The sequence below is a fragment of the Trachypithecus francoisi genome, unplaced genomic scaffold (genome assembly GCF_009764315.1).
Source record: "Trachypithecus francoisi isolate TF-2019V2 unplaced genomic scaffold, Tfra_2.0 Lachesis_group20, whole genome shotgun sequence".
NCBI lineage: Eukaryota > Metazoa > Chordata > Mammalia > Primates > Cercopithecidae > Trachypithecus > Trachypithecus francoisi.
In genome coordinates this window covers 25,172,611-25,185,317 of record NW_022681466.1, presented here as the reverse complement: position 1 = coordinate 25,185,317, position 12,707 = coordinate 25,172,611, and the positions used below count along the sequence as shown (strand labels likewise).

Here is a 12,707-nt window from a genome sequence, read left to right as displayed (position 1 = left end):
CCCCAGGCAGGGAGGAGACAGAATGACCTATGGCACCAACCTCCTAGCAGGAGGGGTCTTGTAGGGAGGGAGGCAGGAAGCAAGGCTATCAACCTCTTCTTTGTGGGAGACAAAACAGCTCCCCTTGGGAGATCTCAGGGGGATCCAGTTTAGAAGAAGAGAGACTGGGTGGCAGGGCCACAAAGGCTGGGTCAGGGGACAAGAAGGATGGAATCATCCCAGGTTTGGGTGTAGCAGAAGATATTAATAGATGGGTGCTACACTCTGGGTATTGCCTGGCAAAACCAGGAGTGAAAGGCGTGATGGGTTCGTGCCTCATGGTCAGTCTCTGAAGAGGGTGGGCCCTGAGCTGAATGGACACTGGCCTGGGGGCATCCACACAGCAACCTCATCAGGAAGAAACTTCTTTTTTTTTTTTTTTGAGACAGAGTCTCGTTGTGTTGCCCAGGCTGGAGTGCAGTGGCGCAATCTCGGCTCACTGCAAGCTCCGCCTCCCGGGTTCCGGCCATTCTCCCGCCTCAGCCTCCGAGTAGCTGGGACTACAGGGGCCCGCCACCGCGCCCGGCTAGTTTTTTTGTATTTTTAGTAGAGACGGGGTTTCACCGTGTTAGCCAGGATGGTCTCGATCTCCTGACCTCGTGATCCACCCGCCTCGGCCTCCCAAAGTGCTGGGATTACAGGCTTGAGCCACCGCGCCCGGCCAGGAAGAAACTTCTGATCCCATGACAAGTAAGGAAACACAGGCACAGAGACAGGGAGAGGGTAAGTAATTTACTCAAGGCCACAGAGCATAACCACTTATTACTAAGTGATTCTTGTCAGGGTCAAACCTTGGAGCAGAACTTTGAACCCTGTCAGTCTGACTCCTGAGCAGACGTTCTTGTCCATCCTGTCTATAACTGCCATTGTAGGACTCCCTTCCCCTTCCCCCACCTTAGGAAGGGGAGTGGCATTGTGTCCCTTCACTCACCAACTTTAGTGGAAGGTCATTTGTCCCTTAAAGGGGATGGCGGCTGGCTGCAGGCTGCCTGCAGAGCCAGGCCCCAAGCACTGAGGACACATCAGTGTCCAGTGGTCCAGTGATCAGGAAGCATTGAGAAGAAAAAGAGGCAAGGGTGGTCATAGGGGCCCCTCCTGGATTGATTACCAGGCCTCACCCCACCCTTGGTTTCCCAGACTCCACATAAACCCCTAGAAGGGGTCTGATTCCCCCTCTGTGGCTGAGACTGAGTTTCTCACCAGCCTCGGTGAAGCAAGGGAGAGGGCAGAGTTAGATTTAAGGTGACTCAGTAAAACAAAGGAGCCTAGGAGCTGCTGCACTTGGCTCCTGCCACAGCCGCATCACGTGCCCCTGACTTGTCTACCCTGCTGCCCCCTGGCTTGTCTACCCTGCTGCGCTCACGCTCCTGGAGGTTGAATCCCTCCCAGGTGAGCCCAGCACTTTGTCCACAGCAGTCAGTCAATATTTGCTGAATTAATTCTGGGGCCCTGCCTGGGAGCTCCTGGCCTTGGAGCCAGACTGTCTGACTCTGAGTTCCAGCCCCGCCCCATGCCAGCTTTGTGACTTTGAGCATGCCATTTAACCTGAGCCTCGGTTTCCTTGCCTGAAAAATGGGAGCAGTACCGGCTGCAAGGTGAGAGACCTGTGCAATCGCCCTGCAGTGGGCTTTGCGCTTGGTTTCATGCTCTGCTGTCCCTGTTTTGAAATTCTTCACACGATTTTGAACAAGGAGCCCTCACATTTTCATTTTGTATTGAGCCCCACAAATTATGTAGCCGGGGTCCTGAACGGAATTAACAATATTATCTACCTCAGAGAGTCGTTGCAAGGATTAAATAAACTGATCTGCTTAGCACATAAGCAGTACCCAATAAATAGGAACAAAGGCCTATTGTCTCTTGCTGTTAGTTAAGCCCCAGTGCCCATGTGTGATAAATGAATGAAATGACCGAATTGAGTGACAGCCTGGGAGCGTCTGGAAGCGAAGGTGCCTAGGTGACGGGGGATGGAGGTGAGGGTTGAGAGGAGCTGTAAAGGAAGCGGGGGCAGTTTTGCACCCCGCGTCGTGCAGCTGCAGTTTCCTAGACAGCCGGCGATCCACGCTGTGGTCGAGACCCGGCCGCCACACCTCGCAAAAAGTCCACTTGGTGAGAGCTGAGAACGAGGGTTCCAGTCTTTATTATGCGGGCGTTCAGTCTCTAGCTCCCGGGCCGTGGTCCACGTCCAGCTTCCGGAGCCGACGCGTGATTCCAGCCGCCACTGGTTCAACTACTCACTAGCACCCGCGCCCCGCCCAGCCCCGGGTCCGGAGGCGGGGCCGCGGGGCGCCTGGCGCATGCGCAGGCCGGCCCGCGGCGGGGTGGCGCTCAGAGGAAGGGGTTCGTCCCGGTGTGCGGGGGCAGGGGCCGCGGCCCGGCTGAGCTCGGCGTGGGCAGCAGCGGCTGCGGCAGGCCAGCTGGGGGCGGTGTGAAGGCGCCGGCCTGCGGGAAGACGCTAACCGAGGCGGGGAGGGTCAAGCCGGCTGGCACGCTACTGAGCGGGAGGGGCAGAGAGGCGCTGTAGGTCATGGAGCCCAGGGGCGCCCCCACGGGCCCGCCCGCCAGGCCCAGCGCCGGCGACCCAGTGCGCATCTGGTTTAGCGTTGGCCTGCCCGACTCGCCCGCGCCGAACGGGTTGGTGGGGGACGGAGCGCTGAGACCTGCAGAACGAGAGTGGCTTGGAGCGACCCGGGATTCAGAGCCCTACACCGGGAGGTCTTGGAAGTTGGGAAGGAGAGTGAGCTCCTCCGGCCGAGGCTAGGCTCTGAAAGCAGGAGCCCCTGGGTTGAGGAACGTCTTACCTGTCAGAAAGGGGTTCCGGGTCTTTGCAGCCTGGGGTGCCTTGACCAAAGAGTCAAGGTTGACCAAGGAAGAGGCCGAAGGGCCCAGGAAGGACTCGGGAGTCCGGCAAGCTCGGGCCTCTTTGCTTGGCTGGGTTAGTGCTTCCCCTAGTATGCCCAGGTCCAGGGCATCTGGCTCCTTCGTGCCATTTTGCTTGGAACTGGGGCTGGGATCGCCAAACAGGTCCAGCTCTGGAATAGAAATGCTAGAGCTCATTGGTGGGGAGAGGGATTGGCGCCCGATGTGGGAGGAAGAGGACAGAGGCTGCTTGGGGTGGGCCCCTTGTTCCCCAGAGCCTCACCATCCCCTTGCCCTGCTTACCCGCAGGGCTACTGGGCTTCCCAGAGGGCAGGGCCTGCTCCAGCCCCTCCTTGATCTCTGTGGATTCCGGAGGTTTGGCAAATGGGTCAAAGGCTGAGGCAGCACCTACAGCTGGGGGAAGAGAGAGAGGGAGAGGAGATGGATTGGCAAAAAGGGCAGGTGCTGGTCTAACCCCTTTCCAGAGAAGCTGCCCTCGTAACACATAGAGTATCTGCTGCCCCCTTGGCTCTGCCTGGAAGTCCTCCAGCCCCTCACTCACACGCTCTGGCCCTCTTCTTACCAGGTGTGTCGGAGGTCTCAATGGAGGTTCCCCAAGGGTCAGCCCCAGTGCTGGGGAGTTTGTGGTGGGGAGAGTTCAGTGCCCAGGGGTCTGTGGTGGGGGGCCCAGCAGGCAGCACTGGGGTCCTGCCCCAGGGCTCAGAGGAGGAGAGCATGGGAGTCAGATCCCAGGGCTGGCTTCGGGACAGGACGGTTCCTGAGGGGATCGGAGACCAGGGGTCTGCAGAAGGCCCCCAGGAGGAGCCACTGGCCTCTGTGTTCGGCCTAAAACCTGAAATGGGAACAGCATAGACATGATCCCAGGCCCACCCTTATCCCTCGCCCAGGGCGCTTCCCAGTTACCCAGCCCAGATCGGGAGGCAGGGGATCCATGTCACAGATGGACTGTGGCCTCAGGACCACCCAGCAGGCTGGAGCCTGTATTTGGCAAGTGACCCCAGGAACTGGGACCTGCAGGTGTGGGTGACTCAGGCCACCTTCCCAGGCAGGGACATGCTGAGCAAGTGAGTGCAGCGAGAGCACATTTGCTGCGTTTCCTAGGAGCTGGGCCCTTCAGACATTCTCCATAGCCCTCACTATGAAAGCCCGTCCCACAGGCGGCGGAGGCTCAAGGTGGTGAGTGACTTGCCCGGTGACACTCAGATGTTGCGGGGAGGTGCTTGGCCCAGCAAGTGGTTGGGAAGGAGGGGGCATTCAGGCCAGCCTGGAAGTCTCTTGCAGCCCTGCATGCCCACCTGGGATGTCCCATGGGTCAGCAGAGCAGTGTGTGGAGGGCGGGGCCAGGGCAGGTACGAAGATGTCAGCCAAGTCCAGGATGGAGGACTGTGGAGGGGAGAGGCAGCCGGGGCTCAGAAGTGGGTGGGGCCTGGAGGGAGGGCAGGCCCTGACCTGTCAGGCTAATGCCAGCTCATTCTCTTTATTCATTCCATAGATACCTATTCATGATCCCTCACCTCGACATAGTGCTTTACAGTTTATAATGTTTCTTCATCCACAGAGTACCTGATTTTCATAACAACCCTGTGAGGTAGGTAGGGCAGGTGATATACCCATTTTATGGATGAGCCAGCCAGCGCACAGAGGGTGGAAGGGGTTTGCCTGAAGTCACACAGCCAGGGAAAGACAGAGCTGGGATAGAATCCAGGCCAGCAGAAAGGGGCAGGAAGGCCAAAGGCAGATGTTTTTCAACCAGCCTACCTCCCTAGGTCAGTGTCCAAGAGAAATTGGCCACAGTGAACATGGGCGGAAAGGAGACCACAGCACCCGGGCATGGCATGGACAGCTTTGGAGGGCAGCCCTGCACTCAGCAGCTGCCCACTCCCCATGTGGAGAAAATACGTCCATGAGCCTGCGGTGTTTTCAGCACCATGTCCCTGGGCCCACCTTAGTCTTGATCGACAGTATCATATAATCCTAACATGTCAGAGCTGGAACTATCCAATAAGCACACTGTGCAGAAGGGGAAACTGAGGCCATGACAGTGACATGCCCCATCATAGAGTAAGTGGCAGCAAATTCAGAACCCAAATCCAGGGGTCTCCAATCAGGATCCCTTTGCATCCCACTTTGCTGTTAACTCAGTCATCAGCCCATGCAGTGTGGGACTAGGGCTGCTACATCCCCACACCTGTTTCATCTAATAAACATGTCAGTGCTTACTGTATGCCAAGCACTGCTCTGCTCTCTCTTTACAAATACTCAGTCCATGTCTTAGGCCCTGTCCATCCCACGCACCCCAGCCCACTCCCTACCTGGCTGGTTTTTAGTTTCTCCTCCTCCTCTCTCTCTTCTCTCTCGGTCTCTCTGTCCTGCTGATGGTGGACGGCAGGCCCTGCACCATTGGCCATGGGGGAGCTATCACCCCGCCAGGATCTCACCTCCTGCAGAAGGCACAGAAAGAGTCAGGAGCATGAGCAGCACTGGCTGGAATCCAGGGACCTGTGCACCCGAGGCTGGAGTCGAGAGAGTGCAGGGTGGGAGGCAGCTGAGAGGTTAGGAGCAGTAGGGCCACCGGGTACAGCAGGAGGAGCCTGTTAGTGCCCTGAAGCACCTCCACCAGCAGCAGCAGCAGCACCGGCGGCCGGGAGGGCTCAGCCCACTACCTTCTCGTGCTCCTGCCGGCTCAGGCGCAGAGCCAGCTGCAGCTGCAGGTCCTCATCCCTGTGGGAGGCTGGGGGGACAGGCTGCGGAGGAAGAGAGGTGTGAACTTGGCCCTGTACTCCCACCTTGGGACCGGAAGGGCAGTATAGCCCTGCCTGGGTCATGGGGACGGAGAGACAGATGCCCAGCCTCAGTATGCATGGGCCGTTTGCCCCTCAGTCAGCAGGGTGGGTGTGGTCTTCTCCCTGCCTGCATCTGAAATGCAGTTTAAAGATCAGGAAGACTGATATTTTGCTTCTGAATCCTCTGAGAGTTCGCTAGGCCCTCCTGTGTGAGGCCCAGCTGCTTCCTGCCTGGTCTTCCTGGATCCACAGAGGTAAGGGCAAAGTTGATGATATTGGGGGCCCATCCTTGTCTCCTCAAAAGGATAGCTGGTAGGCAGGGGCGGGCAGCATATCCCAGTGTCTCCTAGCAATGTCTGAGCTCACTCACCCCTTCCACCATGAGGTGGTAGCAGGCCCCCCAAGACACATCAGGTGCCCCTAATTACACATTTGCTACTCTTTCCAGGCCAGGTGGAGAGGATTGGAGGTGGGGAGGCAGTCCCTGCCTGCGACAAACCGACAGAGACAGTGAGTCTTGTGCTGTCCTTGGGCACAGGAGTGGGGCTTCAGATGACAGAGCCTGAGTCAAGGCTGAGGGGCTCCCAGGCATTCTCCCTCTAGCCCATCCCCTCCCCACCACATTGGGGTTGCGTGGCCTCACCTTCTCTGCCTCCTCACGACTCATGGCTAGGGCCAGCTGCAGCTGCAGTTCCTCTTCCCCTGATGTCTGAGGCCGGGCCTGCTCCAGGTCAGAGGTATAGCGGGGTGACGAAGAGGAGGCTGCAACGACCATCATGTCTCTGTGACCACACGATTACCCATTAGCTTCCACACCCCTCTGCCTGCCAGGAAGCTGAGGCTCAAAGAAGAGAACTGAGAGGAGGGGAACAACAGGCCGTGGAGGCCCCCGTGGGCCAGGCAGTGTGCTGGGCACTCTCTGTAAGTTCCCCATCCCACCCTGTCCCGGTGGGACGGCTCCAATCCCTCCTTAGCAGATGCACAGGCAGCACTTAGGGCACCTGACCAGGGTCCTCAAGCAGAACTTGAACCCAGGTGCCCTGACTCCAGCTCTTGGACTTCCAGATGGACCCTGTCCTGCTTGGGGGCAAGGGAAATGCAAGGATAGGAGGTTCTAGTCCAACGAGGTCACAGCCTAACAGCCCTCAGCAAACTGTCAAGGGCTTTATGGAAGGCGGGCCATTCTGAGTATTCCTCAGCTAGGGGAAGCCCCCACGACTCAGGGCAGGACAGTCAGGGACTGTCCGGCAGCTGCCTTCAGGTGGGGGGGATGGAGGGGAATGTCATATGTCTGGGCACGGGATAGAGGACATTCCTGAGCCTGGTCTCATTTCATTCTCAAATCAAACAATGGAGGTAGGTGAGCTTATCTCCACTGTACAGATGAGGAAACTGAGGTTCAGAGAACTGGTTGCCCAGGTCACACAGCTTGGAGGAAGCAGAATAAAGAATGCTATCTGTCTCCAAACCCATGCTTCCACCATCACGCCATCCTATCAGGCAGCTAACGAATGATGATGAATCTATAACAACATTATTATCTGAGCTAACTTGTTGAGCACCTCCTGTGTGCTGGGTGTTGTGCCTTGCATGTTACATTCCTTATGTCTGAATCCTTGTAACACCCCTCAGAGGTAGGTATTATGAACCATGGCTTGGATTGCAGAGCCAGGATTGGAAGTCGGGCCACCTCCCCATCCCAGCCACACACCGGGACTCACTCACAGTTGTAGGAGGACGGGGAGCCCCGGGAGCGGCCGTAGTCCTCGCCGTAGCGGCGGCTGAAGCCCAGCTGCCCACTGCCAATGCCGATGCCCTCCAGTGCCATGCGCTCCTTGGTCTTGAGGGCATGGGTTCGCTCCTGCCGCAACCGCTCCTCATCCTTGAGCAGGGCCATCACTTGCTTGACCTTCTCGCGCACGTTGACGCCCTGGTCCTTGCCATCGCGGTCAATGTACTGGAAGTCCTTGAGTGTCTGGATGGTGTAGAGGTTCTCGCGGCACTGGTGGGCCACCCGCTCAGAGCCTGTCTTGAGCAGGTAGTCCAGCAATGTCAGAGCCTTGTACACGTGCCGCCAGTTCTTGCCGCTGTCATTGAGCCGCCGCCACAGCATGCCCATGACCTCGGTGAAAGCCACCGTGTTGAAGGTCAGGTCAGCGATCTCGGACATGAGCGAACTGGGGGGGCCCCAGGGGTCATTGCTGGTGGCCTCGCGCACCTTGATTTCCGCCTCGGAATAGTTGTGCACAATGTTCTTCACCTGGCGCCGGAGCGCGGAAGTCGTCATGGCTGGAGACTTGGAGGTGGGTGGCCCTCGCCCCCGCTGGAGATGGAGGGCTGAGGGCCACTGTGGTGAGGTCACGGTCTCGAAGGATGGGCCGCTGTGTTCTCAGCAGAGCAGCTGCGTCCTTGGGTTCCACATGAGGCTGAGGAAGAAAGGGCCAGGAATTCAGGGGCAAAGCCCTACCTTACAGAGCACTCAGCCACTGACCAACTAAATGAGGCCTGGCCAGAGTGTCCCTGCCTCCAGGGATAGCCTTCAGCGGTGCACGTTCTTATTTCACTTATAATTCAGCAGGCACTTGGAGCTTTGCATGCTCATCTATCTATCTTCACAGTCACACCACAAAGATGCTATTATCGTTGTTTCCATCCACAGATGGGAAAGGTAGGGCTTAGAGTATTAAATGGGCCTAGCACAGTGGGTCATGCCTATAATTCCAGGACTTCAGGAGGCCGAGGCAAGAGGATCACTTGAGGCCAGGAGTTGGAGGCTGCAGTGAGCCATGATCGTGCCAGTGCACTCCCACCTGGGCAACAGAGCGAGACCCTGTAATATTAAGTGACTTGTCCAAGATCACAGAGCTGCTACATGGGGGACCAAGATGACCCTAGGAAGCCCCACCTAAGAGGGCGTGGCCTCATAGGGGAATGCTAATGGGATTCCAGGAAAGCTCACTTGCCTTGCTTCTGCTCCACCACCGCCTCTGTTTCTGCTGAGATCTAGCTTAAGACCTGTCCTTCCCAGCTCCTCAGCTCACTTTTCTCATATTGTTAATTTTTGTAGTTTGGTGCATTCAACACCTATTTCCTGGAGGCCTTTTCTGAGCCAGGCATCATGCCAGGCACAGAACACACGCCTTGGTCCACCCACGTTCAGTTGAGAGGGTACAGAAAATCACAGTCCAGTGTGGGAGTGCAGAGCTGCCCAGGAAGACCTAAGCCAGGAAAATCAGGGGAGACTTCCTAGAGGAGGTGGTGGCGGAGCTGAGATCTAAGATCCAAGGGAAGAGTAAGGAGGAGTGAACCAGCGAGTCAGGGGAGGGCAGCTCAGAAGAAATGCTGTGAAGTGAGCCAGAAGGCAAGAAAGCAAGGATCATTTGAGGAAGGCTGCCCCTCAGAGATCTGGCCACTGCCAACACTCCTGCCTGCCACCACCACTGCCGCCCCCCACTTACACATGAAATTGTTGAGGCCAGAGAAGGGATGAGACCTGCCCGTGTCATATGGCACGTAAGTGGCAGAGCCTCGACTAACATCTGGGCCTCCAGAAGACTAATCCAATCCTTATTGTCAGTGTTACCCAGCTTAGTCATTAATTCATCGGATTGCTTTACTGTCTCAGTCCCACCTTCTCAGCTAGAATGGAAGCTCTCTGAAAGTAGGAACAGTCTGGGTTCTCCAAAGCTCCAAAGCCCCAAAGCCCTGGACACATGGTGGACCTCTGCTACCCCAGCAGGGAGAAGAGCCAGGCCAGCCCAATTCGCCCCTAATAGCCGCAGGTCCAAGCTGTCTGCTGAATACAACCCCAGGCCCCAGGTCCTCCCAAGGTCCTTTCAGAAACCAAAGAGGAATTCCCTGACCACCGCCATTCCTCCCACACTAGCGCTGGTCTGTGCATGCACACACACACTGGCTGGGCCTGCAGAGCTTCCACTTCCCCCGTGAACTCTCCCCCACCCACCAAACAACTCTCGGCTCCACCCTCCATCCCAGCCCGTGCCCCAGCTGGTCCCCAGGCTGCCAGAAGCAGGAATGAAGGAGACCTTCCCCCACCCGATACCATGTTCCTTCCACCCCAGCCCCGCCAGTGCTGGGCTCAGTTCAAAGCGGCCCCACGCTTTGAAAACACGCCTTGGCAGGTTTTGTTTGGGGCCCAGAGAATAGGATCCCGTGGGAGCAGACAAGGTGGAGAGTGCCTGGCCCACGGCGCAGCATACCTTTTGTCTCCTGTCTGTCTTTCCTTCCAGCGGGTGATGGGCCTTCTGTGGGGATGCCACGGCCACAACTTGTTTAACTCCTGCCCTCCCCCTTGCTAGTGACTCAGACCTGCCTTCACCTCCCCATCCCGTGGCTGGGGGTGGCAGAGTCAAGATGGGAAATAATGTGCACCAAAGTCCGCCCAGTGCACACCCCTACCGGCTGGCCACTGGAAGTAGCAGAACCAGTCGAGCACTGTGACTCCACCAGAGCCCTACCTGGACCTGGCTGCCCTGGCCCTCCGGCCCGGCCCGGGTAGGGGCACCAGCCTCTGGGAGGGGACTCTCGGTGTGGGCCCAGCGGCCCTGCGGCCCTGCCTGGACCTTTCTCACAGAAGGTGGGCATTCTCTGCACACCCCTGCAGGGGCTGGGGGGAAGTGTGGGGTCAGAAACATGGGGAGGCACCTTGATATTCCTTCTCTGGAGTTTGAGGGAACATGGTGAGGCTGCCAGAGCACAGAGAGGGGAGGAGGAAAGGAAGGAACGCGGGAGGGAGCAGCTGGGAGCGCTGCCAGCAGTGTTACAAGCAAAGGGTTTTATCGAACACCATATGCCCAGAAATAAAAGGGAGTGAAACAGAAACCCAGCGGCCGATAAGGCAGTGGCGGTAGCAGCAGCAGCCCTGGGCAGCTGGAGATGGAATTACTGCAGTGACCTTGAGCCAGACCCTGTCAGGTGGAGGGAAGGGCACAGAGAGGGCAGGGCCTGAGAATTCAGAGATGAGGGAGAGGACAGAGGAAGGAGGCGACTGAGGGGATAGGAGCATGGCCAGCAGGCGGTGGGATGGGCCACGGAGTATCAGCTCTCGCCTACATACAGGGTCCCAAGGAGAACTGCGCAGTAGGGAGGGGCTGCTCTTCTCAGGGCCTGCAGGATGGGGGGATCTGGAGAGCTTCCCAAAAGTCAGGACCGAAAAACGCAGATCGCTCGTCCCCAGCAAGGGCTTCAGAGAAACGGAAAGAACCCAAATCTGTCCAGTCACACGTGCATGAGTTTGCGCAAAGTCTGTGCACCCACCAGCCCAGCCCACACCCCGTTCCCGTCCTCTGCTAAGGTGGGCTCCAGTCCCTGCCTCCAAATCAGGTCCAGCCTGAGCAGTGGGGAATGATAGTGCCCTTCTTGATGCTGTAGGAATGGGGGTGAGTTTGAGCTCTAAGCTTCTGGCCACTGTAACAGCTGCCTCCTGGGAGCACAGGAGATGGGGGAGGGGGGCTGCCCTGAGGCTAGAGGTGTGCAAGAGGGGCTGAGGAAGAGGAAACAGCAGAGATGTGCAGAAGGAGTCTGTGGGGAATGCCACCAAAGATGCTAATTCCCAGGATGGATGGGGAGGGGGCCCTGAGTCCCTTTCTGGGGGCTGCAGGGAGGGAGGGGTGGCAGGAAAGAAGCCTTTAGGTCCTCTACAGCTCAGCCTTCTCCCTCGCACCTGGAAAAGAGACTAAGCCCCAAGCCCACTCTTTGCTCCCCACCAACTCCCACCTTCCATGCCGCCACTGCCAGGGAGGGGGCCAGGGAGGGAGCTTACCTCCAGTGTGGGCTCCCTCGGCCCCAGCCCTGGCCTGAGTAGCCTCTGCGGTGACCCTCCAACCTGTGCAGCAGGGGAACGGCACAGCTTCGGGAGCGTCTCCAGAGCCATCCACCATGGACCCTTGTCCCAGAGACCCACCTGCTCCCAGGAGGCACAGACCCCTCAGAGGGGCAGCGGCAGGGTCCCTGGAATGGGTAGCAGCTCTTCCCGCATGCGTTTGCCTCCTAGCCAGCGCCAGGCAGCACTCCCGAGGAAAGTTGCTCAGCTGGCCCGGCAGGTCTGCCTCAGCAGTAACAGGACACAGGAGGAAGCGCAGGGCAGGTTAACCCCTTCCTGCTGGCCAAGCAGGTGGTGCATTGAGAGGTGGGGGACCTGCCTGTTGGCCGCCCCCAGGAAGTGCAAATCTGGAGCCAGTGCTGGCGACCCCTCTGCTTTGAGTTAACCCTTCCCCTGCCTCTTCAACAGGAAAGGAGGGGGGCTCCAACACCCCCACCACACCACTCCCCTTCCTCCTCTGGGCCAGGAGGACATTAAGGGAGAGGGCAGGGCCGTTCCCTGGGACTGGCTTTTTGGTGGAGCCCCTGCCTTCTAGGGGAGGAGGGCATCAGGACTCCAGCACAGCCCCCTCCCTGCCTTTCCCACACGGAGTCAGATCCTGCTCTCCATCCTCCTTCTGCATCTCAACTGGAGGATCCCTGAGGCCCACTTAAGGACGCCCACCCACCCAAAAACCAAAGTTGTTCTTCAAACTCTGGGAGCCTGGAGTGCTGTTCACATGGGGAACCCAGACCCAAATGGTTATGACTGACAGAAGACAATGATGGGCATGAGTCTGAGCTGACAGTACCTTTCTGAGAGCCATTTCTAGCCTGTTTCATGTTCCCCTGAGCAAGGGAGGCAGCAGGAAGATCAGCAGCTGTTTTTAAGGCAGAAAGATGGCTCAAGGCCAGATAGTTTGAGATGAGGAGGGGATAAGGAAGACTAGACCCCAAAATAACAAGGTGATGTGGCCTCTAGAGCTGAAGAAGTGTGGTGAGCATGATCTGCAGGGACTGAGTTGGGGCCCTGGGACCCAGCTAAAGGGAGATAGCAGGGAGCCAGGTCCCATGGGTCTACTTCTACTCCTCATCTCACACTTTGTCATACTTGGTGATGACACTTCGGGAAGACCTGGCTCCAGGAAGTATGACCCTAAAAGTTCGGGACAAGGAAGCCAGAGG

General features: G+C 57.9%; 1 protein-coding gene across 4 annotated transcripts; it reads right to left on the bottom strand.

The window, feature by feature from the left end:
- Positions 1-752: 752 nt before the first annotated feature.
- On the bottom strand, positions 753-11,789 carry EPN3 (epsin 3). 4 transcript variants are annotated; one of them, XM_033183478.1, is made up of 10 exons: positions 11,626-11,789; positions 7,428-8,128; positions 6,346-6,464; positions 5,583-5,663; positions 5,232-5,360; positions 4,215-4,302; positions 3,482-3,751; positions 3,202-3,312; positions 2,841-3,071; positions 753-2,699 (listed from the first exon to the last, which is right to left on the bottom strand). In XM_033183478.1, exons 2-10 carry the CDS (start codon positions 7,987-7,989, stop codon positions 2,368-2,370), a joined length of 1,923 nt encoding a protein of 640 aa, XP_033039369.1. In that variant the 5' UTR covers positions 7,990-8,128; positions 11,626-11,789; the 3' UTR covers positions 753-2,367. The 4 variants fall into 4 exon arrangements, with proteins under 4 accessions (XP_033039369.1, XP_033039368.1, XP_033039370.1 ...); XM_033183477.1 differs by having other exon boundaries at positions 11,485-11,784; XM_033183479.1 differs by lacking the exon at positions 11,626-11,789 and adding an exon at positions 9,923-10,207.
- Between the last annotated feature and the right edge of the window lie 918 nt (positions 11,790-12,707).